Consider the following 25,259-nt stretch of genomic DNA (forward strand, 5'->3'; position numbering starts at 1 on the left):
AGGGCCTCCCGTGCCTCCCGTCCACTGGGACTCTGGAGGAATGTGGCACCTGCTCCCTGGGCGGGAACCGCTCATGCCTGGTGACCCCTCCTGGTTTCCGCAGCCATGGGAGATCTCAGGGCCCCCGTGGGGAAGTGTGGGGACTCCTCTGTGGGCAGTGCTGTCCCCCGGCCTGTGGATGATGGGCTCCTCAGCCCCCAGCAACCTGGGGCAGCCACATCAGGGCCACGACCCGGGCCCCTGGGCTCCGTGGCCCACCCCTGAGGAGAGCTGGGGCTGAGGCTGGCCCTGCCCCCGCAGTGGGGGACCCTTTAGCCTTTGTTGGGCCCCATCCTTGCGCCATGTGGCCATGACTCCGGAGTGACCTCCCTGGCAGCGGCCCTGCGGCCCCGCCACTAAAGGCAGCCTCTGGCCGTAGGAGGCTGGGTGCTGACCAGTCTGCCCGCAGCCCCTCACCCGGCGACCCCGGGCGGGCGGGGAGGAGGGGCCTCCAGCTGCGAAGTGGGGAGGAGGAGAGCAGAAGGAAGCCCGGGGCCTCTCCGGGATCGCCCCGGCGGGTCGGGACGGGACGCGGCCCGTGGTCCAGGGGCGCTGGGCAGGCAGCCAGGGCCGGCACTGGCCAGATGGGGGCGAGCGGGCCCTGCGGCCCCCGGGGAGGGGTCCGGCCGGCGTCGCGGGGGCGAGCGGCCGCGGGCGGCGAGGTCCCTCCCGGGAGGCGGGCGCGGGGGAGGCCGCGGGGGGAGGGGGCCGGAGCCGCGCCGCGCGCAGGGCGGGAGGCAGAGCCGAGGGCGGAGCGGAGCGCGGCGGGCGCGGCGAGCGCGCGGGCCGGGAGGCCGAGGACCCCGGGAGCGCCGCGTCCCCTGCCCCGCGCCGGTCCCGCGCCTCCTCCCCGGCCGGCGGCGGTGGGTGCGCGGCGGGCTGACCTCTGCAGAGGCGGCGGGGGCTCAGCATCGGGCCGGGGCCGGGGGGGCGCCGGGGCCGGGGGGCGGCGCTCCGGCCCGGCCCGGCCCCGCCCGATGTCCATGAGCGCCAACACCATGATCTTCATGATTCTGGGGGCGTCGATCGTGATGGTGAGCGGAGGGGCTTCCCGCGCGCCCGCTTCCCGCACCCGCTCCCGCCTCCGCGCCCGCGCGCCGCCTCCCCCTCCCGCGCCTTGTTTACCGGCCCGCGCGGCCTGCGCTCCCCCATCCCCAGCGCGTCGGCCCCCGCCTGGGGGCGCCGGCCCAGCCTCTCGCTCCTCGGCGCTGACCGGTCATGGGCTCTTCCAGGCCATCGCGTGCTTGATGGACATGAACGCGCTGCTGGACCGATTCCACAACTACATCCTCCCGCACCTGCGGGGCGAGGACCGCGTCTGCCACTGCAACTGTGGCCGGTGAGTCTGCGCCCAGAGGGGCACACGCGTGATCACACATGTGGGGTGGAGGTGGGGCCCACTGGAGCTCCAGCGAGCCCCATGCAGGCCGGGCTGCAAGGCCCAGCTGGGCCAGGCCGGGTGGGAGAAGGACCGGCCAGCCTCCGCGGCACAGAGGTGTTCCGGGAGCGGGGAGCATGCCCGAGGCAGTAGGACCCCCTCCCAAATTGCCTTTAGAGAAAGGGCCCGCGGGCGATGGGCAGACCGGGTCCAGGGCCTCCTGGCCCGGGGCGTGGAGGCCAGGAGAGCAGCAGCCCGGCCTGGTGTCCCGGGAGGGGATCCTGCGCACGGCTGTGCCCACAGAGGACACCATCCTCCTCCCTGGGCCCTGAGCTGTGTCCGTGAAATTTCCTGGGAGCCAGCCAGGGGGAAGAGCAGAAGGTCAAGGTGGGCAGGGCCTACCTCGAGGGGCATCTGGCCCAACCCCCTCGCTGTCCATGGGAGGAACTGAGGCCGGGGGTGGAGTCTGCTCAAGGTCACTCAGAGAGAGGGGAGAGCCCAGGCCCCTACACCCACTTTGTGACCCCCCCCATTCTGTGCACATGTAGTGATGGAGTCTTACTGGCCATGCATGTTTGTACGTCCATGTACGAAATAAACATCTTCTCATGAGACGCGCATGTGTGTACCGTCTGTGCATATACATGTGCGCACACGCAGCAGCCCCTCAGCCCCACGCACACTGGGGCCCCGAGAGAGCGGACAGAGGCCAAGCAGACAGACCTGTCCAGGGGGCCACGCGGCCGGCGGGAACTTGTGTTCTTGACCCTGCCCTGTACTCCTGCTTCAGGGACGTGTGCACACGTACTGGGCGAGGGAGGTGTGAGAGGACAGTTTCATGCCTCACTTAGCATGCTACATGCCTGTGTGTGCAGACCGGGTGTCAAAGCAGAACATGGGCAGCAGGGCAGATGGAGATGGGCGTGTAAACGGCCCTCACGTGTGTTGGCCAAGAATCATCCAGAGTGTGCTGGCTGGGTGGCCACACCCTCGCGGAGATCCCTGTGCTCCTGCCTGGTGCACATGGCCCGAGGCCAAGGAACGGCAGGAGGTCAGCTCCACACTTCCTGGGCTGACCCAGACTGGGGGTGTAAGCGGGGGTCCTGAGACCCTCCCGGAGACCGGAGGTGTGCCCGCCACCGGCCCAGGCTTCAGCTCCCTAAACATTAGTAAGGCCCATTTTCCGTGTGGGGCTGTTGCAGCGTGACCCGCACATATTTGCCTAGGACCTCACACTGAGGCCCTTCTGGGCAGACAGGGTGTTTTTTCAGAGTGCATTTGCTCCGGGTGTGTGTATGGGTCATACGTAGTGTCCAGAGTACACGTGGATTGTGTAAAACAAGTGCCCACGGAGGGCAAGCCACAGCGAGGCCTGCGTGCAGAGCTTACACACAGACAACACGAGAGCCACACCTGCTGTAGGCGTAGAGTGTTTCCTTGTGTGTATGTGTCCATGTATGTGTGCTTTGTACACATCACTACATACAGGATGTGTAAATTCCGTGTACAAAGTATTCTTGTATATTGACAACATGCATGTGTATGCGCAGTACATGTGTGTAACACAATATACAGGACCCGTGTGCGCCCCGTGGGCACAGTGAATGTCTGCAGGGTACAGTCTGGCACATCAGGCCTCTGTGTACAAAACCATGTACACACGTTGCCACAATGGACTCTACTTGTGTGTACACCCCGTTTGCAGAGAAGGCACACACACACTTGTGTGCCTTCTACGTGCCAATACGGAGAATTTTATACAGAGGACACGTGTGTAAATGCTGTGAAGCGTGCGTGCCAGCAGGCTGTGTCTGTGGGTGCACACCCGTGCATATGCCACGGTGCCCACAGAGAGGATGGTTGTGTGCAAAGCCCAGTGCATGTGCATCTCCATGTGACACGCACCGTGCTCGTGCCCGGGCGAGCGTGCACATGCACACATGTGGAGCTCATGGGCCGAGTCCATGGTATACACGCCATGTCCTGTGCATGTGGCCGGCGTGTATACACAACATGCGTCCGACCTCAGGTAGACACATGCAACATGCGTGGCCCAGGCAGGACACATGTATGTACACATCATGGAAATACGTGTGCACGTGGGTGACCTGAGCTCCCACCTTCCCCCCCACCCCGGGGCCTGCCTGACTTGGGGGAAGGAGGAGGGCAAGGAGCAGGGGAAGAGCGGCAGATGCCAGGACAGCGATGGGGGCACAGGTCATGACCTTTGACGCCCTGGAGGTCCCACCCCACCCCCCACCCCCGGGGCGGTTGGGGCCCTGGCCTTGTCCTACTTGCAGGGGCGTTTCTGGCTTCCTTGGTGACTCCATCTTCAAGTTTCCTGCCCTGTCCAGGGGTAGGAGGTCGTGGTCCCGAGGAAGACCCTCCCTGTCGGGGTCCAGAATGCAGGAGGGCAGGAGATGGCGGCGACGCTCCGTGTTATCAGCTGCTGGGAGGCCTGGCCTGGCCAGGGGACGGGACTGCTGACGGGTGACAAAGGGCGTCCTCTGCCGCTACGCATTCCGGGAGGTCATCAGTGGTTCTCCATCTCTTATCGATGATTGATAAGGGCCATTGGCGAACTGTGACCACATGAGCTACGGCCGCCATGTGTCAGGCAGTCCTCTCCAAGTAACCCGGGTGTGGGGGCCCCTGCTCAAGGGGCTGTGGTGGCTGAGGCCCCACCTACTCTGGACAAGCTGAGTGGGATGGGCTCCAGGAGTCCCCAGGGGAGCGGGAGGGGCGGGTGAGATGGGGCCTGCCCGCTGCCGTCTCCACGGGGAGGAAGGCACTGTGTGGCCCCCGCTGGCACAGGGATGTCGGTGATGGACGGGCAGCAGGGGCCTGGGGTCAGGGATGTCCTGGGGGGTTTCCTTTTGTGAGGAGGTCCCGGGGGGGGGTGGCTCATGTCCAGTTGCTAGGGGGGGACGGGGACCCATCTCAGCTGGAGACCAGGCAGAGGTGTCGACATGTAACCGAGAGAAGATGGGGAGAAGCGGGTTGGGGAGGGAGGAGCTATTTTTAGGTGCAAGTTTGAGGTGTCTGTAGATCCCACGTGGAGACGCCATGCAAGCAGCTGGAGCTCAGAGCAGACGTGGGGGGCCGCAGGGATGTGCTGGGGGTGGAGAGTGGGAGAAGCCAGCTGAGGGGCTCGGTAGGAGGGGAGCCAGGCAGGAGCACCCCAAGGTGGCTCCTGCACTTCGGGGAAGGAGGGGCCCCAGGGTGACTGCGGGCTCAGGGTGCACGGACCCCACGCGCCTCGGGCACCCAGGGCCAGCAGCTCCTTCTCCCCGGCCCTCCTGTCGTGGGTTGGGGGGCATGGAGCCCTGAGTCTTGCCCTGGGTACTGGTCTCTGGGCAGGGCCACCCCACCGGGATCGTGGGGCCCAAAGGGCTTCCTGGAGGAAGAGAGGATCCAGGCAGGCCTGAGGCCGGAGGGAGCCTTGTGGGGAGGGTTCAGTGTGGCCTCCGCCTGAATTGTCAAGGGAGGGGAGGCTGAGGGGAACGGCCCAGGCCTCAGTGGGTGCTGGGATGCAGGGGATGGAGGACCGTGGTCCAGGGTCCGTCCCAGGAGCTGGGATCTGTGTGGGGCACGGTTAAGGGGGTGCCCCCGGGCCTCAAGCACAGAGAACTGGGGCAGGGGAGGTTCCTGCAAGGGACAGAGGGGCAAAAGGAAGACCAGAGGCCCAAGGCAGGGCTCATCCCTTGGAGGGGAAGCTGAGGAAAGGGTGGAGTGACTGCAGGGCGGGAGGGAGAGGCCAGAGGGGCAGTGCCCCAGGAGCCAGCGGGGGCCTCTGGGCACAGGCCCACGGGCGGGCTGTGACCCCGTCGCTGGGCGGGGACACCCCGCCTGGGACCTCGCCCCGGAACGCCTTCTCCACCTGCGCTGTACTCCTGTCACCTTGTCAGGGTTGCCTCTGAGCCCCGGGTTGGGCAGAGGAGGGAGGGTGATGCGTGGAGGCCAGCCACTGGACTTTACGCTGACCTATGACCTCGCACACTCCTATCCTGCGGGCGGCCTCCCACCTGGTGACCTGGGTCCTGGGCGAGTGCGCTGGCCCCTCCCGACCTCAGCGCCCCACAAGGTCTGCTTCAAAGACCCCCGCAGGCGAACGGGTGCAGCTTGCTGCGGGGTCCCCGCCCACCCCGCGGGACAGGTGCCAGCCCGCCCTGCCGCCCCCAGGCACCACGTCCACTACGTGATCCCGTACGACGGGGACCAGTCTGTGGTGGACGCCTCCGAGAACTACTTCGTGACAGACAACGTCACCAAGCAGGAGATCGACCTCATGCTGGGGCTGCTGCTCGGCTTCTGCATCAGCTGGTTCCTGGTGTGGATGGACGGCGTCCTGCACTGCGCCGTGCGCGCCTGGAGGGCCGGCCGGCGCTACGGTGAGTGCGCGGCGCGGGGACCCGGGGACAGCCTCGCCCGCGCCGGGGCCACGCCCTCCCACGCCACGCCCACTCCAGGCCCCTCCCACCAGCCCACGCCCTGACCGCGCCCCCCGCCCCGCAGACGGCTCGTGGACCTGGCTGCCCAAGCTGTGCAGCCTGCGGGAGCTGGGCCGGCGGCCGCACAGGCCGTTCGAGGAGGCGGCCGGGAACATGGTGCACGTGAAGCAGAAACTCTACCACAACGGTCACCCGAGCCCGCGGCACCTCTGAGCCGCGCGCAGGACTCGCGGGGCCGCCGGCCACTGCGCCCACGCTCACGGGACTGGACGGCCGGCCCGGGCCAGGGCGCCCGCGGCCGTCGGGCGCGTCCGGCGGAAGGTGCTGTCTCCTCTTCTTTTTATAAAGGGGGTCGGGGTGGGGCCGGGGCGGGGGCGCGGGGACGGCGGCACCGGGGGCGCGGGTGGGACCGCCCGCCCAGCCCCGGGACCACGTCCGTCGCTGGAAACCGGCGGCTTCCTGTGCGCCCGCGTCTGTCTCTCCATCCGTCCGTCTGGTTTCCGGAGCCGGAGCCAGTTCCGTCGGAGGGGAGCACGGCCGGGAGCCGGGTGCGCCCACGTCTGCACACGGGAGCACGTGCATGAGGCGTGTGCGTCCGCGGCCCGCAGTGGGGGCGCGGGGCAGGGGTCCGGAGGAGGCCCGGGCCCAGCAATAAGGCTCCTGAGCCCCGCGGCGGCAGCCCCGGTCGGGCGCCTCACTGTGACTCCCACCCCTGCTGGTCGATAAATTCTCCAGAAAGCTCCAGCCTCTGCCTCTTCTTTTCGCCTCTGACCCAGGGATCCACACCTCATCCACGAAACAGACACTGAGACGCATCTGTCGGTTTTTATTAGGTTCTGGATAAAAAGACCCCCAATTCCAACCCGGGAGAGCTTCGGCTTCCGTGGGCTGGACAGTCCCCCTGCTCCGCACATCCGTGGCCATCGCGGGTCGGTGGGCTGGTTCTCCGCACGCGGCTTTACGGGTTTCCGGACCGCAAGGGCACTGCCCTCCCGAGGGCAGCGGTGGGCACGCTGGGCTGCACAGAGGCCAGCTCTGCTCATCATGGGCTCAGTTCTGGCCCTGGGAGGGACTGGGCAAGGTCAGGTCCCCTCCCTTGGCCGGGCCCCCTCTACTGCTGGTCACAGCTGCAGCAGCCAGCATATGCCTGGGAAGCTGTGCTGCCAGCTTGGCCGCTGCCCCGGGCATGGCGGACAGTGCCTGCTCCCTGTCTGAGCTGGGCTTGGAGGGACACGTCTCCCAGGAGTGTCCTGGGAGGCTGGGGGGTCAGGGGAACCAATGCCACCTCAAGGCTGCACGGCGCAGCTGGTCCTGAGCAGAGGCCTTTAATGCTGCCCTGCCACCCTGGGCCTGACCAGAGGAAGATTACACACGCCGGGAGGGGGGCGGCTGTGTGGTGCCACCACGTCCGCTGGGTGCCAAGGCACCTGGGTGCTTCTTCTTGGTGATACCACCTGGTCAGTGTGCTGCAGGTGTCCAGGCCCGGCTCACTCGGCCTGTGAACTTGGGAGCAGGGGCCGGCTCCCCTCTGCCTTCAGCCACTGCATCTTCTGTCTGTGCTGCTGGATGGCATCCTGGACCCGGGCGTCCATCATGGCCTCGGTGAGGATCCCATCCTCAGAGGCATACGCCATGGCCTGGCAGGGGAAGAGAGCACTGAGGCAAGGCAGCAGAGGGGCTGCCCGCGTGGGGGAAGGGCCTCAGCCTGAGGCTTCTCAGGGTCCACCAGTCACCACTCGCCCGTGTAGGCCAGGGCCTGACGCGGGGACAAGGCAGCCTGGACAGCCCCATCCCTGCCGCACTTGCCGCCCACCGTGGAGATGCCCTCCAGAACCCAACTCCTCTGGGGCAGGGGCAGGTGGGGGCAAAGCGTGGGCTGCTCTCCCGGGCCTGCGCTCAGCTGCAGGAGGGGCCTGGCCTCGCAGAAGGTGCACGCCGACATGTGGCCGCACACAGGTGCGCAGAGGCAACCCTGCAGCCCAGAGCGGCCGCCATCCCTGCAACACCCGGGGCCCTGCCCGCGTCCCCGGCGGGCGCCAGTGCTGCCTGCTCGGCTGGCTTTCTCGGTGACTTTCGAAGAAGAGAAACCCAGAGGCCCGCTGTCAGGGAGCAGCCCCGCCCCCAACCGCAGACCGGAGGGCCCTGCCCCGTGGATAGAAGGGCTGTGCTCAAGGCCAGGGAGCAGCCAACAGAACCACAGGCCACGCAGACACGGAAGAGAGGCAGAGCCCCCGGAGCCAAACTGCCCTCCACGCAGAGCACCCGAAGCCCCACTGTCTGCAGATGGCTCTCCCAGAACTGCAGGCTGCTGCAGTCCAGGCCGCCCACGGCGCTCTGCACCCGTGCTGCCCAGGCTCCCCGGCTATGCACGTGGGCGGGGGAACCAAAGTTCGGCTCATCGGGCCCCACTGTGCTCCACAGCACTTCAGCTGCCAAGGCAGGTGACCTCTGGCCAGGCTGCGCGCCTCCTAGGTGACCGAGTGCACCATGTGCTTCCTGTCACCCAGCCTGTGGCTCTGACACGTGCACTAAGCGTCCACCAAGCAGGGAGCCCAAACCAGCCCAGCTGTTTCTCTCCAGGTCCCTCAGCCCACGCTGGATGCAGGGAGCAAGTTCCCACCCTCCGAGATGACCCGTCACTTTGCTCCCCCTGGCTGGCCCCATCCATGGGACACGGCTGTCCTCAGCGCCTGGCTGAAGCTGTGGAGGGAGGGGCCGTCCCTGAGGCCTCCCGCGAGGAGTACGGGTTCTGCAAAGCAGCTGAGGAGGTGGGGTGACAGCCAGAGGGGGTCCCTGGTGGGGAGGGGCAGGTAGAGGGTGTGCAGCAACTTTACCGCGGAGAAGCCAGGTGGGCACCATGGTAACCAGGAGATCCAAGCCAACATCCCTGTGATGTCGTGTGGATGTCTGGGGCCCCCCGATACGACGTGACCAGAAGGGGCCCTCACCTCTGGTCTCCTCCAAAAACCCACAACAATCCCAGTCCACTCATGAGAAAGCTATCAGACAAACCCAGCAAGGGACGTCCTGCAGCACTCCTCAAAACTGCCAGGATCGTCAGAAACAAGGGACGGCTTAGAACTGTCACGGCCCCGAGAAGCCTGAGACAGGAGGGCTGAATGTCACGGGCCTTTGGGTGGGTTCTGGGAGAGGTCACGTCTGAGGTGGAATCGAGGGATGTGGTGAGATGGCCACAACGTGGAGGGAGCTGTGCTAGCCTTGCGACTTTTCTGCGAACCTGGAATTACTGAAAAACAAAAAAATTCACTGAAAAAAGCTTAAAGGAGAACACCCATCCTTCTCAAACTCTGCTAAACACGGGAGAGGAGGGAACACTTCCTAACTCACTCAGAGGTCAGCATCACCCTGATACTAAAACCAGACCAAACACCACACAGAACCAGAGCCTCTGTGAAAACTGGACCAAAACCCTCAACGAAACACTAACAACCAAACTCAGTAGCATACTGAAAGGATTATACACCGCAACCAAGTGGGATTTTTTTCCTGGAGTGCAAGGATGGTTCACCTCGGGAAAAATCAACCTAGGTAAGTGATTAACAGAATGAAGGACAAAAACTACTTGATCGTCTCAATTAATACAGAAAAACATTTGGCAAAATTCAACACCCTTTCTTGATGAAAACAATAAACGAGGGGGAATTCCCTGGCAGTCCAGGGGTTAGGACTCCACACTTTCACTGCCGAGGGCCCGGGTTTGATCCCTGGTCAGGGAACTAAGATCCCGCAAGCCATGCAGTGCAGCCAAACAAACAATAAACTAGGAATACGAGGAAATTTCCTCATGCTGATAAAAGCCATGAAAACATCAGCAAACATCATCTCAATGGTGAAAAACTGAAAGCTTTTCCTCTGAGATCAGGATCAAGGCAAGGATGCCCGTTTCCACCACTTGTAGTCAACAGAGCACTAGAAATTGTAGACAGATCAATCAGGCAAAAAAAAGAAATAAAAGACATCCAGACTGGAAAGGAAGAAGTAAAATTAACTGTCTGCAGGTGATGTGATCTTAGTATATATAGTAAACCCTAAGTAATAAATTCAGCAAAGTTGCTGGACACAAAATTAACGCACAAAACCATTTGTGTCTCTACACGGTAACACTGAATAATTGGAAAAGTAATTAAGAAAACAATTCTACTTACACCATCAAAAAGAATAATATACTTAGGAATTACCTTACCTAAGAAAGTGAAAGCCTTGTACACCAGAAACTAGAAAACGTTGCTAGAATTAAGGACGTGAAAACATAGAAAAATATCTGCGTTCATGCATTGGAAGACGTTGTTATGACGTCAGTACTACCCAACGCGATCTACAGATTCAATGCAAACCCTATCAAAGTTTCAATGATGTTTTTTGCAGAAATTAAAAAAAAAATCCACCCCAAGATTCATATGCAGTCTCACGGGGCCCCAAACAGCCAAAACAATTTTCAATAAGAATACGTTGGAAGTCTCACACATCCTGATTTTAACATCTACTACAAAGCTGCAGTGATCAAGACAGTATAGTACTGGCACTAAGACAGACACAGGCCAGTGGAACAGAACAAAGAGCCCGGAAATAAACCCTCACATATGGTCAAGTGACCTCCAACAAGGATGCTGAGATCACCGAATGGAAACAACAGTCTTTTCAACAAATGGTGCTGGAAACCTGGATGTCCACATACAGAAGAACAAAGCTGTACCCTATATACAAAAATCAACTCTAGGGGCTTCCCTGGTGGCGCAGTGGTTGAGAGTCCGCCTGCCGATGCAGGGGACGTGGGTTTGTGCCCCGGTCCGGGAGGACCCCACGTGCCGCGGAGCGGCTGGGCCCGTGAGCCGTGGCCGCTGAGCCTGCGCGTCCGGAGCCTGTGCTCCGTGACAGGAGAGGCCATGACAGTGAGAGGCCCACGTACCGCAAACAACAAACAAACAAAAAGGGCAAAGGACTCCGAACAGACCTTTCTCCAAAGAAGACACACACATGGCCAACAGGCTCATGACAAGATGCTCAGCATCACTGATCATCAGGGAACGCGAATCAACAGCACAGCGAGACACCGCCTCACACCCACGGCCGCCATCAAAAAACAGAAGCCAGTGTCGGCGAGGACGTGGGGGACCTGGGACGCAGGGGCACCACTGCTGCGGAAGACAGTATGGAGGTTCCTCAAAAAGCAGACACACACACACACAGTGTGACCAGCCATCCCACTTGTGAGAATGTGCCCGACAAAACTGAGAGGCGGCGAAACCCATTCACAGCAGCACCATTCACAACAGCCAAGAGGTGGAAACGACCTAAGTGTCCATCCGCAGCTGGACGAGTGCGCAAGGGGCATCCGCCGCACTCTGGGGTGTCAGGCAGCCCAACAAGGAACAAGACGGACACCTGCTACGACACAGATGAACCTCGAGGACACTGTGCTCAGCGAATAAGCCAGTTACACAAGGACAAATCCTGTATGATCCCTCATCAGGTCCCTGGAGGAATCGCACTCAGACAGGAAGCAGGAGGGTGGGGGCCAGGGCTGGGGGAGGGAGTGTCTAACGGGGACAGGGTTTCAACTCAGGAAGAAGAGAAAGTTCTGGAGATGGATGGATGGTGGTGATGGTTGCACAACAATGTGAATATGCTCGATGCCAGAGCTATGCATTTGAAAATGGTTAAAATAATGAGTTTTACGTTAAAAAACAACAAAACAGTAGGTCCCCGTGATAGGTAGCTGCAGGGTAAGCAGCACAGACTTGCACTGACAAGACAGTCGCATGGGGGTGGCGTGGGGGTGGCAGCTGCAGTGGGGTCCATGCGATACCAGCAGGTGGGCTTCAGGGAGCAGCTGCACAGGTCCCCGGCTGCTCAGCCTGGAGGGAGGAGGGTGGGCAGAGGCCACCACAGCAGCCCAGCCCTGTGCACCTGGGGCCACAGGGGAGAAACTCCAAAGGGACAGGGGACACACTTGACACGTCCTGTCCCAGACGGTGGGACCCCAAGGCATTTGGGCCCTCTCTCGCACGGGGTGGGGGTGGGGACTAGCAGACACGCCCAGGGCCCAGCTGCCCAGGGACTGGACACACAGGGAAAGCACCCACGGGCTCTGGGCCTCCACGTGCAGACGCCCACCCTCCCACGTGCGTGTGGGGTCCACTACCCTCAGCTCCCCACACGCAGGCACACACAGGCCTGTCCCCTGGTTCCCCAACGAGCAGGGAGGGCAGGGCAGGGCAGGGTGGGGGAGGGGAGTGCGCCAGGGCGCTCCCCCACCACTGGGACTGAGCGCCACCGGGACTGAGCATCTGTCGCCCCCAAGTTCACACTGAAGCCCTAACCCCCAGTGTGGCTGCACATGGAAATGGGGCTTCTAAGGAAGCGATTCAGGTTGGGTGAGGTCCTAAGGGTGGGGCCCTGATCCTACAGGACTGGCGTCCTTGTACGAAGATAGCCCCAAGGGCTCTGCAAAAGCACACAGCAAGAAGGCAGCTGGTTGGCAGTCAGGAAGCGGACCCGCATCAGAACCCCCCTACTGGCATCCTGATTTGGGACCTCCAGCCTCCAGAACCATGAGATGAATGTCTGTTCAAGCGCCTGGCTGCAGCATTTTGTCACAGCCGCCCAGGCTAAGACACCCTGTTTGCCACTTTGTTGGTCGTGGAAACAGCCAGCCTCGTGAGGCCTGGTTCCTGAGTGAGGCCAGCCTGGAGCAGAGCACCCTGTGACTCACGTGAGGACAGAGTTTGCAATCTGGGGCTGTTTGTTACAGCAGCATAACCTAGTTCATTGACTAATACAGCCCCCCTGCGTATCTGGGCAAGGATGTTCAAATCCAAGCAGATGTCTGCTTAGCATTCGTGCTAAGCTGACAGTGGCCAGGTTGTCACATGGCCACAGACATGAGCCACTTAGCACCCTCCACCTGGCAAGGACCACGGGGAAACTTGTTCCGAATGGCTGCACCCAAGGCTCCTGGGGGTCAACGGGCTTCCCTGCCCTGGGCACCCGTGGAACCACCGCTGGGCTGTTTCAGATGAAAGCCTGGGTATTGGGAATGACGAGGGCCACTCTGACCTGTGTGCCCTGAGCCACAATGTGAAGATGGAATCACCTCCTGCGGTCCAGCTGTCCTCAGGCCCTCGGGACTCAGCAAACCCATCCAAAAAGCCAGAACACCTCAGGCCTTCACGCCCCCACAGACAGTCCTGAAGGCAGCAGCCTCCCTCCGGGGGCTGGGAAGGAGACGCCGGACTCCTTATCAGGTCAGTCACCTCCTGGCCCCTCAGGTCCCACGCCCTCGGATGAGCCCACTGACAGCTCACGGATGTTCCACCCCTGGCCCAGGCTGTGTCCCCTGGACCCTCCACCCGTCTGCAGTTTGCTGTGTCAACTGTCCTGGGCCCCAGGTTGGGACAAAGCCCAGGTTCCTAAGACACTGAGCTTGAGGACCACCGGACATGCTGATTTGAGAGGGCCACGCCGGACCTGGGCCAGAATGACAGCGGGAAGGACCGTAACGCGCAAAGCCACGGACGGCCCGGGCCCGTCCTCCCTGCTGCAGGGGGGAGAGGAGGGTGGTGGCGGGAAGGGAGCATCGTGTCACGTCTGTGCAGAAAATCACTCAGAGACACCCTGGTGGGGGGGAGGTGCAGGTGCCAGCCCAGTCACGTTTCTACAACTCCGAGGGCCCCTGGCTCGGTCGGGCTCCGGCCTGCGCGGCGCACCCCCAGCTCACCTGCCACGCCACAGCAAGCTGGGAGATCTCCCGGCCCGACATGCCCTCCGTCAGCTGGGCGATCTCGGAGCACTTCTTCCCGTAGTCAAACTGGGCCAGCTTCAAGCGCCTGGTAAAGAGTTCCCAAATGATGCCTGGGTGCCCGCAGGACCCAGGCCAGAGCAGAGGCCCGTGAGGGACCCAGGCTCCCACACAGATGGAGAGCAGGAGCCCGTGCTGGGAAAGCCCAGGCGGGACATGCCCGACGCCCTCACTTTCACGAGCTATCCCCTGCCCATCGTCCACTGCTGGGGCCAGGTCTGGCCATTCCACCTTCCTACCCTGCCGGGCACACGTCCCTTCCTCGTGGAGCCCAAGACGGGACACGGGTGGGGCACATGCTGGGCTCAGGGGCGGCTGTGGGGCCGCTCAGGATGTGCGAGAATGGAGGAGCTCCGGGGGTCTGTTCCCAGCTCCACCGCCTGCCTGGGGGCACGGAGGCCGCCCAGCACTCAGACAGCAGCCGAACTCCTAATACCGCCCCTGCATGCGGATCCCAAGCCCAGTCAGGCCCGGCTGAAGGCCCAAGAGAGCCCGCTCAGACTCCTGTGAAGAAGTCCTCCAGGCTGCAGCTGGGCTAGGATGCGCCATCGGGAGCTGGAGGTCAGGGTGGGGAGGCGGGGGACTGGGGCCAGCCAGGGGCAAAAGGGAAAAGAGACCCAGATAAGAGAGCTGGGGGCAGCTGACAGACGGAGGCAGGGGCAGGAGAAGCCCGCCGCAGAACAGAAGATGGCTCGGCAGCGCCAGGCGGGAACCAGGTCAGTAGGGCTGAGATCTGGTCCCCGGAGAGGGTTGCAAATAGACCAGTGCTGGCTTATCTGGAACACTCCCGACAACGGTGAGAGAGGGCCTGGACGAGCACGGAGGGCACCCCCGACCTGGCGGGCCCCGCTGTGGGCTGGGGAGGGGCCCCAGAGGGCGGCCCAGCAAGGCCGGACACGGGCTGTCACAGCCCGTCACTGCCAGGCCCTGACTGTGGCCTGGACCTGAGCGCTTCAACGACAGGACGGGGCAGCAGGGCCTCCAGTGATGGGCGGTCATGACCCCACGCGTGAAACCCAGGGGCAGGGTGACGGGTGGGGAGCGGCTGTGGCGGCGGGGACACTTACTGCTTTCCTTCTGTGGCTGGTTTAAGAACATACTTGTCAAAATACATTCTCACCAGGCGCTCCCGCTCCTCCCGCCGCGGCAGGTCGAAGCCGACCATCTCGCCGACGCGGTCATTGATCGCCCAGTCAAGCTGCTCGGGCTGGTTGGTGGCCAGGACCAGCATAAACCTGCAGCCAGCACACGAGAGCTCGGGGCTCTGGGCCAGCAGACCCGCCGCGCGGCTTCTGAACACGCAAGACCCCACCACGCCAGCGCTGCCCTCCGCCTCCCGTCCCTCCCCGCCTTGCCCCAGCTCGTGCTTCTCCCCGCCTGCTGGCCCAGCCACGGAAGCCCCCCGCGTGCAAGAGGGACGGGGACCAGGGCACCCGGGGACCCAGGTCTGAGACAGACCCCGGCCCCTCCCACACACCAAGTGCTGGGGTCTTGAAGCCTGGGGTTCAGCTGAGCAGAGGTGCCAACTCAGCAGGAACCCGACACACCCCCGGGGGTCTCAGCGGGGGTAGTGTTTCCACCGGCAGCAGCTGCAGTGGGCAAGGCTAGTGGGTCTGGCGTGGCAGCCACGTGGCTGATCGGCAGGGCTAGATGCCACAAGCGGGCAGGGGGCTGGAGGGGCCTCACCCACAAGGAGGAGCAAGGTTAGGGGCTCCGAAGGGCCAGCCCAATCCTAGGGAGACCCGGGGCCCCTGGCTGTGGGGTGAGCCCCTGACAACACATCTCACGGGCAGCCTTCAACGCCCAGGGCCTGAGCCAAGGGCAGTGGCCTGCGGACGAGCCTGCGCCCCTCGGCTCTGCGTCAGAGACCCCAGCACACTGTCTCCGTGGCTCCACAGACGCCCCGGGGAGCCCAACGGGCCATCGCACTGCGGCCGGCCACGTGGGTCAGGCGTGAGCCTGCTCAGTCGGCGCCCCACAGCAGCCGCGTGAGCTGAAGCAGTGCCACGGTCCCCGCACACGGGCTCTCCTCACTTGCTGCTGTGCTGGCCCGTCCGGTGCAGGAACGCGTTCAGGGTGGCCCTGAGGTCCTCGCTGATCTTCTCCTGCAGAGAGAAAAGTCCGGCGTCAGGTCCGCACGCCTGAGTTCTATGAGCAGTCACGGGGGCACTAAGGAAAGGCTCTGCAGAAAGGCGCAGCCCCCACTCGAGCACAACAGAATGAATCTAAATTCGAAGGCTGAAGCTTGACTCCAAAGACGCTAAACTTCCACTTTTCAAACAAAATGGACCAAGAAAGCGCAGCTGAGGAGCAGGTTCCCGATGACCTTCCCAGGAAGTACAGACGCCGTGGCCCGGGCCGCCCGCCCTGCCTGCTCCCCGGCGGCCAGCCCGGCCCAGGCCAGATGGCGGGCCTCCAGACACTCACGGTCGCTCGCTTCCTGAGAAAGGCATCTGCTTCGTCCACGAAGAGCAGGAGGCTGCAAGGGCAAGGCCACGTGAGGCAGGCGGGGCACGGCCCCGCGGGAACCCCAGACCTCGCACTGCCCCCACTGGGACCCAGACCTTGTCCGCAGACGGGGGCGTGTCAAGTGCCAGTGTCATGAGAAAGTAACTAAAAACAGGCTGGTGACCCCTTGTCTTAAACGTTTTAAAGTCTCCAGGACTGGGCTTCCCTGGTGGCACAGTAGTTAAGAATCTGCCTGCCAATGCAAGGGACACGGGTTCAGGCCCTGGTCCGGGAAGATCCCACATGCTGAGGAGCAACTAACCCCGTGCGCCACAACTACTGAGCCTGCGCTCTAGAGCCCATGAGCCACAACTACTGAGCCTGCGTGTCACAACTACTGAAGACCATGAACCGAGAGCCTGTGCTCTGCAACAAGAGAAGCCTGGGCTTCCCTGGTGGCGCAGTGGTTGAGAGTCCGCCTGCCGATGCAGGGGACGTGGGTTCGTGCCCCGGTCCAGGAAGATCCCACATGCCGCGGAGTGGCTGGGCCCGTGAGCCATGGCTGCTGAGCCTGCGCATCTGGAGCCTGTGCTCCGCAACAGTAGAGGCCACGACAGTGAGAGGTCCGTGTACCGCAAAAAACAAAACAAAACAAAACAAAAACAAGAGAAGCCACTGCAATGAGAAGTCCGCACACCACAACAAAAGAGTAGCCCCCACTCACTGCAACTAGAGAAAGCCCACGTGCAGCAACCCTAACCATAACCCTAACCTGATACGACCAACAAATAAATAAATAAATAAATAAATAAAATTTAAAGAAAAAGGAAAAAAAGAAAAAAAAATCCACTTGCCAACGCAGGGGACACAGGTTTGAGCCCTGGTCCGGGAAGATTCCACGTGCCAAGGAGCAACTAAGCCCGTGCACCACAACTACTTAGCCTGTGCTCTAGAGCCCGTGAGCCACAACTACTGAGCCCATGAGCCACAACTACTGAGCCTGCAGGCTGCAACTACTGAAGCCCACGCGCCTAGAGCCCGTGCTCCGCAACAAGAGACGCCACCACAATGAGAAGCCCTCACACCGCAACGAAGACCCAATGCAGCCAAAAAAAAATAAAGTCTCTGGGACCAAGAGGCTCTTGGACCTTGGGGACAGGCTGTGGGGCAACTCACCAACCCCCCCATCCCAGCAGGAGCCCCAGGGCCACCCAGGGGCCACCCGGCTCACCCTCGGCGGCTGGTGCTGGCCCAGTCGAAGACCTTGTGCATGGCGGTCACGCCGTCCCGCCCCATGGGGGCCACATCTCCACCCGTCATGATGGCGTAGTCCATGCCTGAGTGCAGCGCGAGTCTCTGGGCGGGAAAGGCACTTTAGCGCCTGCTCCGCATGCCCTCTCCACCCCACCTCGCCGGTCGCTGGGGGCCAGGCCGCGTGTGGGGAGACGCCCTGCCTGGAAGAGCTGGGCAGGGTCGCCTCCCACGTGTCCCCTGCCCACGGCACCTCTCCCCGGTAGGTGAGACTCCACAACCCCCAGCTACTGTGCCCTCACCTTGGCAAACAGTGTCTTGCCAGTCCCAGGTGGTCCATACATCAGGATATTCCGGTAGACGCTCCTGTTCTTCTTGGTGTTCCTCGTGGCAATGGCGATGTCCCGCACGCGAGCTTCCAGGCTGGGCTGCCAGGGGACATGGAGGTTTGGGGACGCTCTGCTGCTGAGTCCATCCCTCCTGAGCGCCTGGGTCGGCGTGAGAGGCTGCCTCTTCCCGGCTGGGGCTCGGCCAGCAAACCGGACTCCAGGAAGGTCGAGCAGCCCCGCCCAGGCGGGAAGGTCCCAGGGGTAGGCAGCCCCACTTACGCTGAGGACGACGCCCTCCAACGCGTCCTGAGGCTTACTGAGGAGCCGCCTGCTGACCTGCAGGGCACAGGGGGTATCAGGGTCAACGGCAGTGCCTGTTGACGCGCGGTGGTGCAACGGCGCGGCCACCCCAGAACACGCATTACCAGCTTTCAGGGGAGACTGTCGGCGACACTGACCTCTAGCGACGGCCCACAGCACTGCCCGTGGGTGCACAGCACCCATGCCAGGCAGGAAGCCTGGCTCCCCTCGAGGAAGGCAGCCAACACCGGGCTGCTTCCAGCAACTTCTCTTACAGGAAGATGGCTTGCTGGAGCCCTAGACGTTTCTATACAAACTCCAGTCCACCCAGGGGGACGGTCATGCCTACAGACCCACAGAGGGATAGAGCGGACAGGCGTGAGGGCCCCCCCAGTGCTCACACCATAGGGCCAGAGGAATAGCACCAAGAAGAAAAAGCCAAGTGCAAATCAGTGAGCGGGAGGACAGGGCGGTATTTGGGTAAAAAGGGGAGAAGGGGCCACACGTGTGATTCGGCTGTAAGGCCACCCGGACCCAGGAGGCCTGCCGTTACCTGCACGGGGTGCCTCAGCAGCTCCAGCACCGTGATTCGAGAGGTCTCCCGCACCAGGGACGGCTTCCCCAGCCGGGTCTCCACATAGCGCCCTATGGTCGACGTGGCGTTCTTGGCAGAATAGATGCCAGCAGCCAGCAGCGTCAGCCCAGCCACCTGGAACAGGGCAGAGGAGGCAGGTGGCACCCACCGCGTCCCCAGCAGAAGAGAGGGGCTCCCCCACCAGCTCCCTGAGTCTCAGCTGGGCCCCATCAGTACCTTTCCAAAGGGCAGGCACTGGTGCGGAGACGAAACGGACGCCCGGCACCCCTCCCACACCCTCCTCCCAGCCCCACCAGGACCAACACTTGAGCTGTTCCAAGCACCCCAAACCTAAAGGCTGCGTCACTCGTGCTTTCCAGCGGCAGTGGGGGGCGTGGGAGCAGCGACCGCTTCAGCCGTACGTCTGTGAACGCTCAGAGTGCCACGCACCTCTCACGGCCGGCAGGGATCCCGACACGTGACACAGACCGCAAGAAAAATGGCAGCGGTGTTTACCGTGGCTGTCACTTTGTCCCAGTCTGTCACAAAGGCATGGAAGCCTTCACCAAACACGGTGCCCGCCGTCCTGCAGGGGAAGCAGTGGCATGACCGGGAAGGAATTGGGCGGCTCCCCCACGCCTGGCCCCGGCTCCAAGGTCAGACCAAAGGCCACCGCAGAAGAACCGGCCAGGGGAGCAGCGGGGTGCCCGCTCAGGGGAAGGGGCAAGACGATGCCCGCCGGGCACGGCCTCACCTGATGGACTCCAGGATGGTCTGGCGGTGCTCGGCAGCCTTCAGGCGGATCTGCTCGCGGGTGATGTCGGCGTTGTCGCGCTCAGCCTTGGCCCGGGCACGCGCCTCGGCCTCCACCCGCAGCAGCTCGTTCTTGTGCCGAAGCTCCATCTCCCGCTCCACGGTGGCTGCCCGGGGGGAGCGGGGAGCAGCACTCAGCCCGCGGCCCGCCGACCCAGGGCTGGGGAGGAAGAGCACGCCCAGGGCACCCCCCCCACTCCCAAGGGTCTCAGCATGCCCGCTGCTTCATGCTGCTTGGGAAGCAAAGGACCTAAAGTGAGGCCCGTGACCCCTGGCCCGAGAGCCCCCAGGCCGGGGCCCTACCTCGCCGCAGGGCCTCCTGCTTCTGCACGGACGCCTCCTGCTTCCGTAAGCTCTCCTCGTTGAGAAGTTGCTGAATAGGAGCCACAGGGGGAAGGGAAGGGCTTCGAAATTAGGAAACGGTCAACATCACACCACAGGTTAGTTGCTCTGGCCTCAGAGATGTCCCCATCGCCCTGGGGGCTCCAGCCCCAGGGGACGGTCACCTTGAGGCCTGCAGGCTGCATGGCCCGAGGCAGGAGCCGCAGCGCCCAGCCTAGCTCGGCCTCAGAGCAGCCCTGACCCACAGCTGTCCTCACAGAACAGGCTTTTTGCTGCACTGTTTAATTTAAATACAATGCCCACAACAGGCTCCACATTTGAATGCCCCCCACAGACCCGTCAGTCAGGGTCCCACCGGGAGACCCTCCGGGCGGCGCGGGCACATCCCCACCCCTCCAACACGGTGGTTACCGCCGGGCAGACCAAGGACTCTGGCCCCCACCCGCCCCGACGGATGCCCAGGCCCTCGGGGAAGCCCGGCAGCCAGGCAGAGCTCACCTGCTGCTTCAGCTGGTCCTCGTAGCGCTGCCGGGACAGCTTGTCCTGGTACTGGGCCCTCTAGGGCGGGAAAGGGCCATGTGAGCACGGTGGGGCACGGAAGCCACGGCCCAGGGTGGGACTGTGCGGGCGCGGGGCCGCTATGAGCCCCCCCCCCCCCCCCCGCCTCCTTACCGCCTGGTGCTGCCGCGTCTCCTCGTTCAGGGTCTTCCTCCGCTCCTCGGCCTGCACACGGATCTGCTCGCCCTTCAGCTGCTCCACGGCGGCCTCATACTCCTGCGCGCCACACCGGCCGCCCTGAGCCCAGCGCCCGGCCAGGCCTCCCGCCCCTCCCCTTCGTGGGCTCCAGAGGGGCCGGACAGTCTGTGCAGCCCCTGGGCAGGGATGCAGCCTGCTCTGCACCCCACAGGCCTGTGGGTGCTCAGCTGTAGCTTCACCTAGGCCCGGGAGGACCCAGACGCACAGGCAGAGAGAAGCCAGGAAAACAGACAGGGCCAGGCCCCAAAGCAGCCAGACGGCCTCCTGGGGAGCCTGTCACTCCCCCAGCCCCCTACACCATTCCCACCGGGCTTATGCCACGGGCTCGCTTTCTGATTCGCTTTACAACAGCCCGTGGTGGAGGGTGGAGCCTGTGTCTTTCCTACACTCGCTCCCTACATGCTCAGAGTGACGGCAGGAGTCCCCCCTCGGGGAGACCGGACTCCTCACCCACATCTGCCCTTCCAGATAGTTCTGAGCAAAACTCAGGCCACACACCTGTCTTTGATCCCCTCTTCCCTCAAATCCTAGAGGGAGGTGCTGCACCCACCGCCCACGTTCTGTCTGTCCGGGGGCCCCTCAGCCTCGGGGCTGCAGCCCACCTCTGCCAGCACCACACCCACACTCACCTTGAGCTTGGCCTGATGTTCCAGCTGAAGCGTCTGCTCCTGCATCTGTGCCAGACTCAGCGCCTCCTTGGCGTGTCCTGCAGCGGGGGCAGGTGTGTGGGCACCAGGATAGCGGGCAAGTGTTCCTGAGTGCCAGGGGCTGCTCAGGGACGCCACAGCCCACCTCGACCTGAGTGCACACGTGGCCACCCTGGTCAGACCTGCTCAGCCACCCCTCCCTCCAAGGGCCACCTGTGTACGCTCCATCCGCAGCGGAAAGCGTGTGTGCGAGGTCTGCCCCCAGGGGACTGTCACACTCCAAAGGGTTCCATCAGAGAGGCTGTCCCCCCGCCCGCCTGTTGACAGCAGGAGGATCAACATGGCGGTCGTTTCCCCATTAAACGAAAAGCAAGCCTGTGGCTAGAACGTCCTTTATTTTTCCAGTGCGAACATTCTTCCTGAGCCTCTGATACCTGTTACTGATTCACAGACAGGCAAGCACAGGCAGGTGAGAACGTGAGTAAGGGGCAAACGAGGATTAAACCAGAAAGAAGAGACTTCCCTGGCGGTCCAGTGGCTAAGACTCCGCGCTCCCAGTGCAGGGGGCCCAGGTTCGATCCCTGGTCAGGGAACTAGATCCCACATGTCACAACTATGAGTTCGCATGCCGCAACTAAGACCTGGTGCAGCTAAATAAATAAATGTTAAAAAAAAAAAAAAAAAAAAAAAAAAACACACACCAAACCACAGGGAGAAGTCAATGCACGCAGGCTGACAGCTCTTCACAGGCCACATGTTAGAAACACGTGTGTGTGTGATTGACATCTTCCAGGTGTATTCTCCTCATCAAGGGAATTCACGTGTGGAAATACACGGGTGTCCGGTGCTCTCCTTGCTAAAAAAGCCTGCAAGTCGGGCCTCTCTAATAGATCCGTGATGACACAGTTCTCCTGTGTGCCACGCTTCAGTACAAAAACTTTCTAACACATAAAAAAAAGCACGGAGAGAAAGTTGGGACCCCATGAGCCCACCTCCCCGATGCTACCACGCTCCCAGGTTGCTGCCCACACGTCCACCCTTCTACCCCCCACCACAATCTGTCTTATTTTTTGAGGCCTTCAAGGTAAGCTGCAGACCCCAGGACCCCAAGCTGCAACACCTGCATCACTGACTACAGCGTAATCCCTGGGGCTCGCCGGCTTCAAGCACGCGTTAGGCATGTGGTGGAAGCTCTAGGGCTGAGGTAGGCGGGGCCCATGGTTTGGCTTCAGTTTGGAGAGGACCTGCAGCTGGCCTGCTTAGTCGTGCCGTGACCTTTGGCAGGTAGGCTGACCACTCCGAGCACCTTGCCTGCCACCGGAGAAAGCACGTAAATTGCTCAGTGTAGGCACCCGCGAGCCCCCCTAATCACAAGCTACAGCCTCAGTGCTGACGATGATGACTGTCACCTCGAAGTCATCCTGCACCGAGAGATGTGCGAGCCGCCACATTAACTGCACCCACCACAGGCAGGGCGCTCTTTCAGGCACTCTGTACATGCATGGAGCACACAGCTCAAGGCCAAATGTGCTGCTCTGGCGTCCAAGGAGGGCCTGGGAAACCTGGGGAACCAGGTGGCATCAGGCTGGGCCCCGAAGGACACAGACGGCAGTCAGGCTGTAAGAAGCAGCTGGGGACGCCTCTGATTTTCATGGAGAGAGCAGTGGGGTGAACAGGAGCGGGTACAGGCCAACCAGGGCAGGCACTCTGGCTGTGAACTGGGAGCACCTCCAGAAGACGGGCCTGCAGAGGGGCTAAGGACAGAGGGGCTGAGGCACCCTGGGAAGGAGGCTTTGGGGACAGAAGGGGCACAGCCCAGGGTGAAACCTCTCCCATTGGCCAGGAAGGATGGCAAGAACAAAAATGAAGTAGAGGACTTCCCTGGTGGTCCAGTGGTAAAGAATCCACCTTTCAATGCAGGGGACACAGGTTCGATCCCTGGTCAGGGAACTAAGATCCCACATGCCATGCAGTGCGGCCAAAAAAAAAAAAAAGAAAAATGAAGTGGAGTCCACACTTGAGACAGTATCATCGGATGTGGAGGCCAGTGGGGTGGACCATGCCTCTAGGTGGTGGTAGCTGGGGACTCTGCAGGAGATGCTGCTTGGTGGGGAAATGGGGGAACAGTGGAGAATGTCCTAGGGCAAGAGCTCTGGGGCAGCCATTGCAGGAGACCTGGGAGCAATTCACAGACAGGAGCAGACGGGAAGTCGCTGCCACCCTCAGACACACCCAAGGCTATTCACACCGGCCTGTACAACTGTGTGGGTTTCAGAGACCAAGAGTCAGCCTTCACATTCCAAAAGGAGGCAAACTTTGAAATTCTGGGCACGGTGAATGGGCCAACCTCCGCAACAAAACTAAGAAATTAGGTCTCATGTCAGAAGTCTGTTGTCACCTGAGGTTTCTTGAAGCGCAACCATTGCCTCTCAAGCCCCTCTGCAAGCCTCTCTTCAATCATCAGGTAATGACGAAAATTATCTTGCAAACCTAATACATCCAATAGACTTAATACTCACTCTGAGAAGGGGAGTGTTCCAGCTAGGCCTAAGGAAACAGGCTGTTCTGGGCCCAGGCCCAAATATCCACATGTTTGGAATGTCCCCCCCAGGATCTGAGAACCAGAAAGGCTGGAGACCTTTGCCCAGGATGTTCTCGTGGCCCCAACGGGAAGGCGGGGACTGAGCCACAAAGTGCCAGGCCACCCCCTCCTCAGACAGGAAGATTGTGCTCACCTCTGCTCACAAGACTGCTCTATAAAATCTCCTTTGACGATAGAGAACCTCTGCTTAAACGTTTAAGAGCCGCTGTATTTTTTCCGCTATTATCTACTCAGAATGTGCTATATCCCAGACCCTTAATCTTGATCTTGGCCAAAACTGTTAAAGCCACAGGAAAAAAGAAGGTTGTGAGAAAAACCCATGGGCTTAATGAAGGTACACTCACCGCTGATGTCTTGAGGGCCTGGGTCAGGAAAGTCATCAACTGGCCCAGGGCTGCTTGATCTGTTGCTTTACAGACCTCGCCTACCTGCACACTAGCCTTTTCCAATGATAAATGCAAATCTGCTTTATTTCCCTTAACACCAAGGACTCTCAAACACGTCTCCCTTCTTAAGCGGAAAACTGCCGAGCAACCACCATGGACGGATCCCCGACCTGGCCACCCTTGGCCGTTCCACGTGGAGACGGCAAGAGGCGGTAACTGGAGATCAGGGTGCAGCCCTGCCAGCTGCTGCCTGTACCCTCTGAGTCCCCTCGGCACCGGTTTCCCCACTTGAAAGACGCGTAGCAACTGGGAAGATGCCAGAGGGTCAGGGGATCCCAAACCTCCCTGCACGCAGGGTGGCTCCGGCGGGCTTATCGCTGGAGACCGGTTTCCCCCCGACGGCCACTCGTCGCTCCGATCTCTCAGACCACTAAGGGCCACCGTGCCCCCGAGCCCGCCGCCCGGCCGCCCTGCCCGCGCCCACTCCCAGCACTCACGCGAGTGCTCCAGCTCGCGTGCCGCCTTGGCCGCGCGCTCCAGGCCCGTCGGGTCGAAGTTGCTCCATCTGTCCTTGGGCGCAGGCCGGTCCCCCGTGCCGCGGTCCCCGCCGCCCTCGGCCCCGGGCTGCACGGGCGGCAGGGGAAGCGGCGGCCCCGCGCCTTCGCCCTTGGGGCCCTTGATGCCGAAGAGCCACGACATGGCTCGCGAGCTCCACGCGCCGTCGCCGCCGCCGGAAGCCGGAGCCTTGTGCACGCGCGCGGCGTAGACCACGGTCCACGCGCCGCGAGCCGGCGGCAGAGACTACGCAGGCGCGGCGGCGGCCCTTCCTCCTGGGCGACGGGTGCGCGTGAGGTCCACGTCCCCCGGGCGGCCCTCAGATTGGCTGCGAGGATCGTGACGTCAAGGCATCGCTGCAGCGATTGCAGGAGCTGGCTCGGTGGGTGGGGCGGGTAGGCCGTCTGGGGGCGGGGCGAGGTGCCAGGTGACCGGGGTTGGTCAGGGACGAAATTGAGGGTCTGGGCGCGTGCGCGCCCTTGGGTTCGTCATTTCCGCGTGGCAACGACACTGGCCCCGTTGCTATAGGCGCCCATAGAGTTCCGGCCCCCGGGGCCTCAGAGAGGCCA

General features: G+C 62.3%; 2 protein-coding genes across 4 annotated transcripts; one reads left to right on the top strand and one right to left on the bottom strand.

The window, feature by feature from the left end:
- Nucleotides 1-861: 861 nt before the first annotated feature.
- On the top strand, nucleotides 862-6,219 carry TMEM240 (transmembrane protein 240). Its single transcript, XM_059065414.2, has 4 exons — nucleotides 862-1,073; nucleotides 1,272-1,378; nucleotides 5,600-5,808; nucleotides 5,933-6,219. The coding sequence occupies exons 1-4, from the start codon at nucleotides 1,017-1,019 to the stop codon at nucleotides 6,079-6,081; spliced, it is 522 nt and encodes a 173-aa protein (XP_058921397.1). The 5' UTR covers nucleotides 862-1,016; the 3' UTR covers nucleotides 6,082-6,219.
- A 459-nt stretch (nucleotides 6,220-6,678) lies between these two features.
- Nucleotides 6,679-24,974, bottom strand: LOC131757430 (ATPase family AAA domain-containing protein 3). 3 transcript variants are annotated; one of them, XM_067019518.1, is made up of 17 exons: nucleotides 24,633-24,920; nucleotides 21,130-21,206; nucleotides 20,417-20,518; nucleotides 20,243-20,302; nucleotides 19,706-19,775; nucleotides 19,344-19,509; nucleotides 19,106-19,175; nucleotides 18,569-18,724; nucleotides 17,995-18,051; nucleotides 17,689-17,814; nucleotides 17,367-17,491; nucleotides 16,115-16,166; nucleotides 15,722-15,792; nucleotides 14,755-14,922; nucleotides 13,607-13,715; nucleotides 12,983-13,103; nucleotides 6,679-7,505 (listed from the first exon to the last, which is right to left on the bottom strand). In XM_067019518.1, exons 1-17 carry the CDS (start codon nucleotides 24,832-24,834, stop codon nucleotides 7,486-7,488), a joined length of 1,752 nt encoding a protein of 583 aa, XP_066875619.1. In that variant the 5' UTR covers nucleotides 24,835-24,920; the 3' UTR covers nucleotides 6,679-7,485. The 3 variants fall into 3 exon arrangements, 2 of the variants coding, with proteins under 2 accessions (XP_066875619.1, XP_058920891.1); XR_010837804.1 differs by lacking the exon at nucleotides 12,983-13,103 and having other exon boundaries at nucleotides 14,808-14,922; nucleotides 24,633-24,932; XM_059064908.2 differs by lacking the exon at nucleotides 12,983-13,103 and having other exon boundaries at nucleotides 24,633-24,974.
- Nucleotides 24,975-25,259: the final 285 nt, after the last annotated feature.

Source organism: Kogia breviceps, chromosome 1 (assembly GCF_026419965.1).
Source record: "Kogia breviceps isolate mKogBre1 chromosome 1, mKogBre1 haplotype 1, whole genome shotgun sequence".
NCBI classification, from domain to species: domain Eukaryota; kingdom Metazoa; phylum Chordata; class Mammalia; order Artiodactyla; family Physeteridae; genus Kogia; species Kogia breviceps.

Coding starts and splice junctions, on each gene's coding strand:
- TMEM240 (XM_059065414.2), top strand. CDS start 1,017: ATGTCCATGAGCGCCAACACCATGATCTTCATGATTCTGGGGGCGTCG. Junction 1,379..5,599: donor TGCCACTGCAACTGTGGCCG/GTGAGTCTGCGC, acceptor TGCCGCCCCCAG/GCACCACGTCCACTACGTGA. Junction 5,809..5,932: donor GAGGGCCGGCCGGCGCTACG/GTGAGTGCGCGG, acceptor CCCGCCCCGCAG/ACGGCTCGTGGACCTGGCTG.
- LOC131757430 (XM_059064908.2), bottom strand. CDS start 24,834: ATGTCGTGGCTCTTCGGCATCAAGGGCCCCAAGGGCGAAGGCGCGGGG. Junction 19,510..19,705: donor GCAGGAGGCCCTGCGGCGAG/GTAGGGCCCCGG, acceptor CCCCCCGGGCAG/CCACCGTGGAGCGGGAGATG. Junction 13,716..14,754: donor CCAGCCACAGAAGGAAAGCA/GTAAGTGTCCCC, acceptor ACTCTTTACCAG/GCGCTTGAAGCTGGCCCAGT.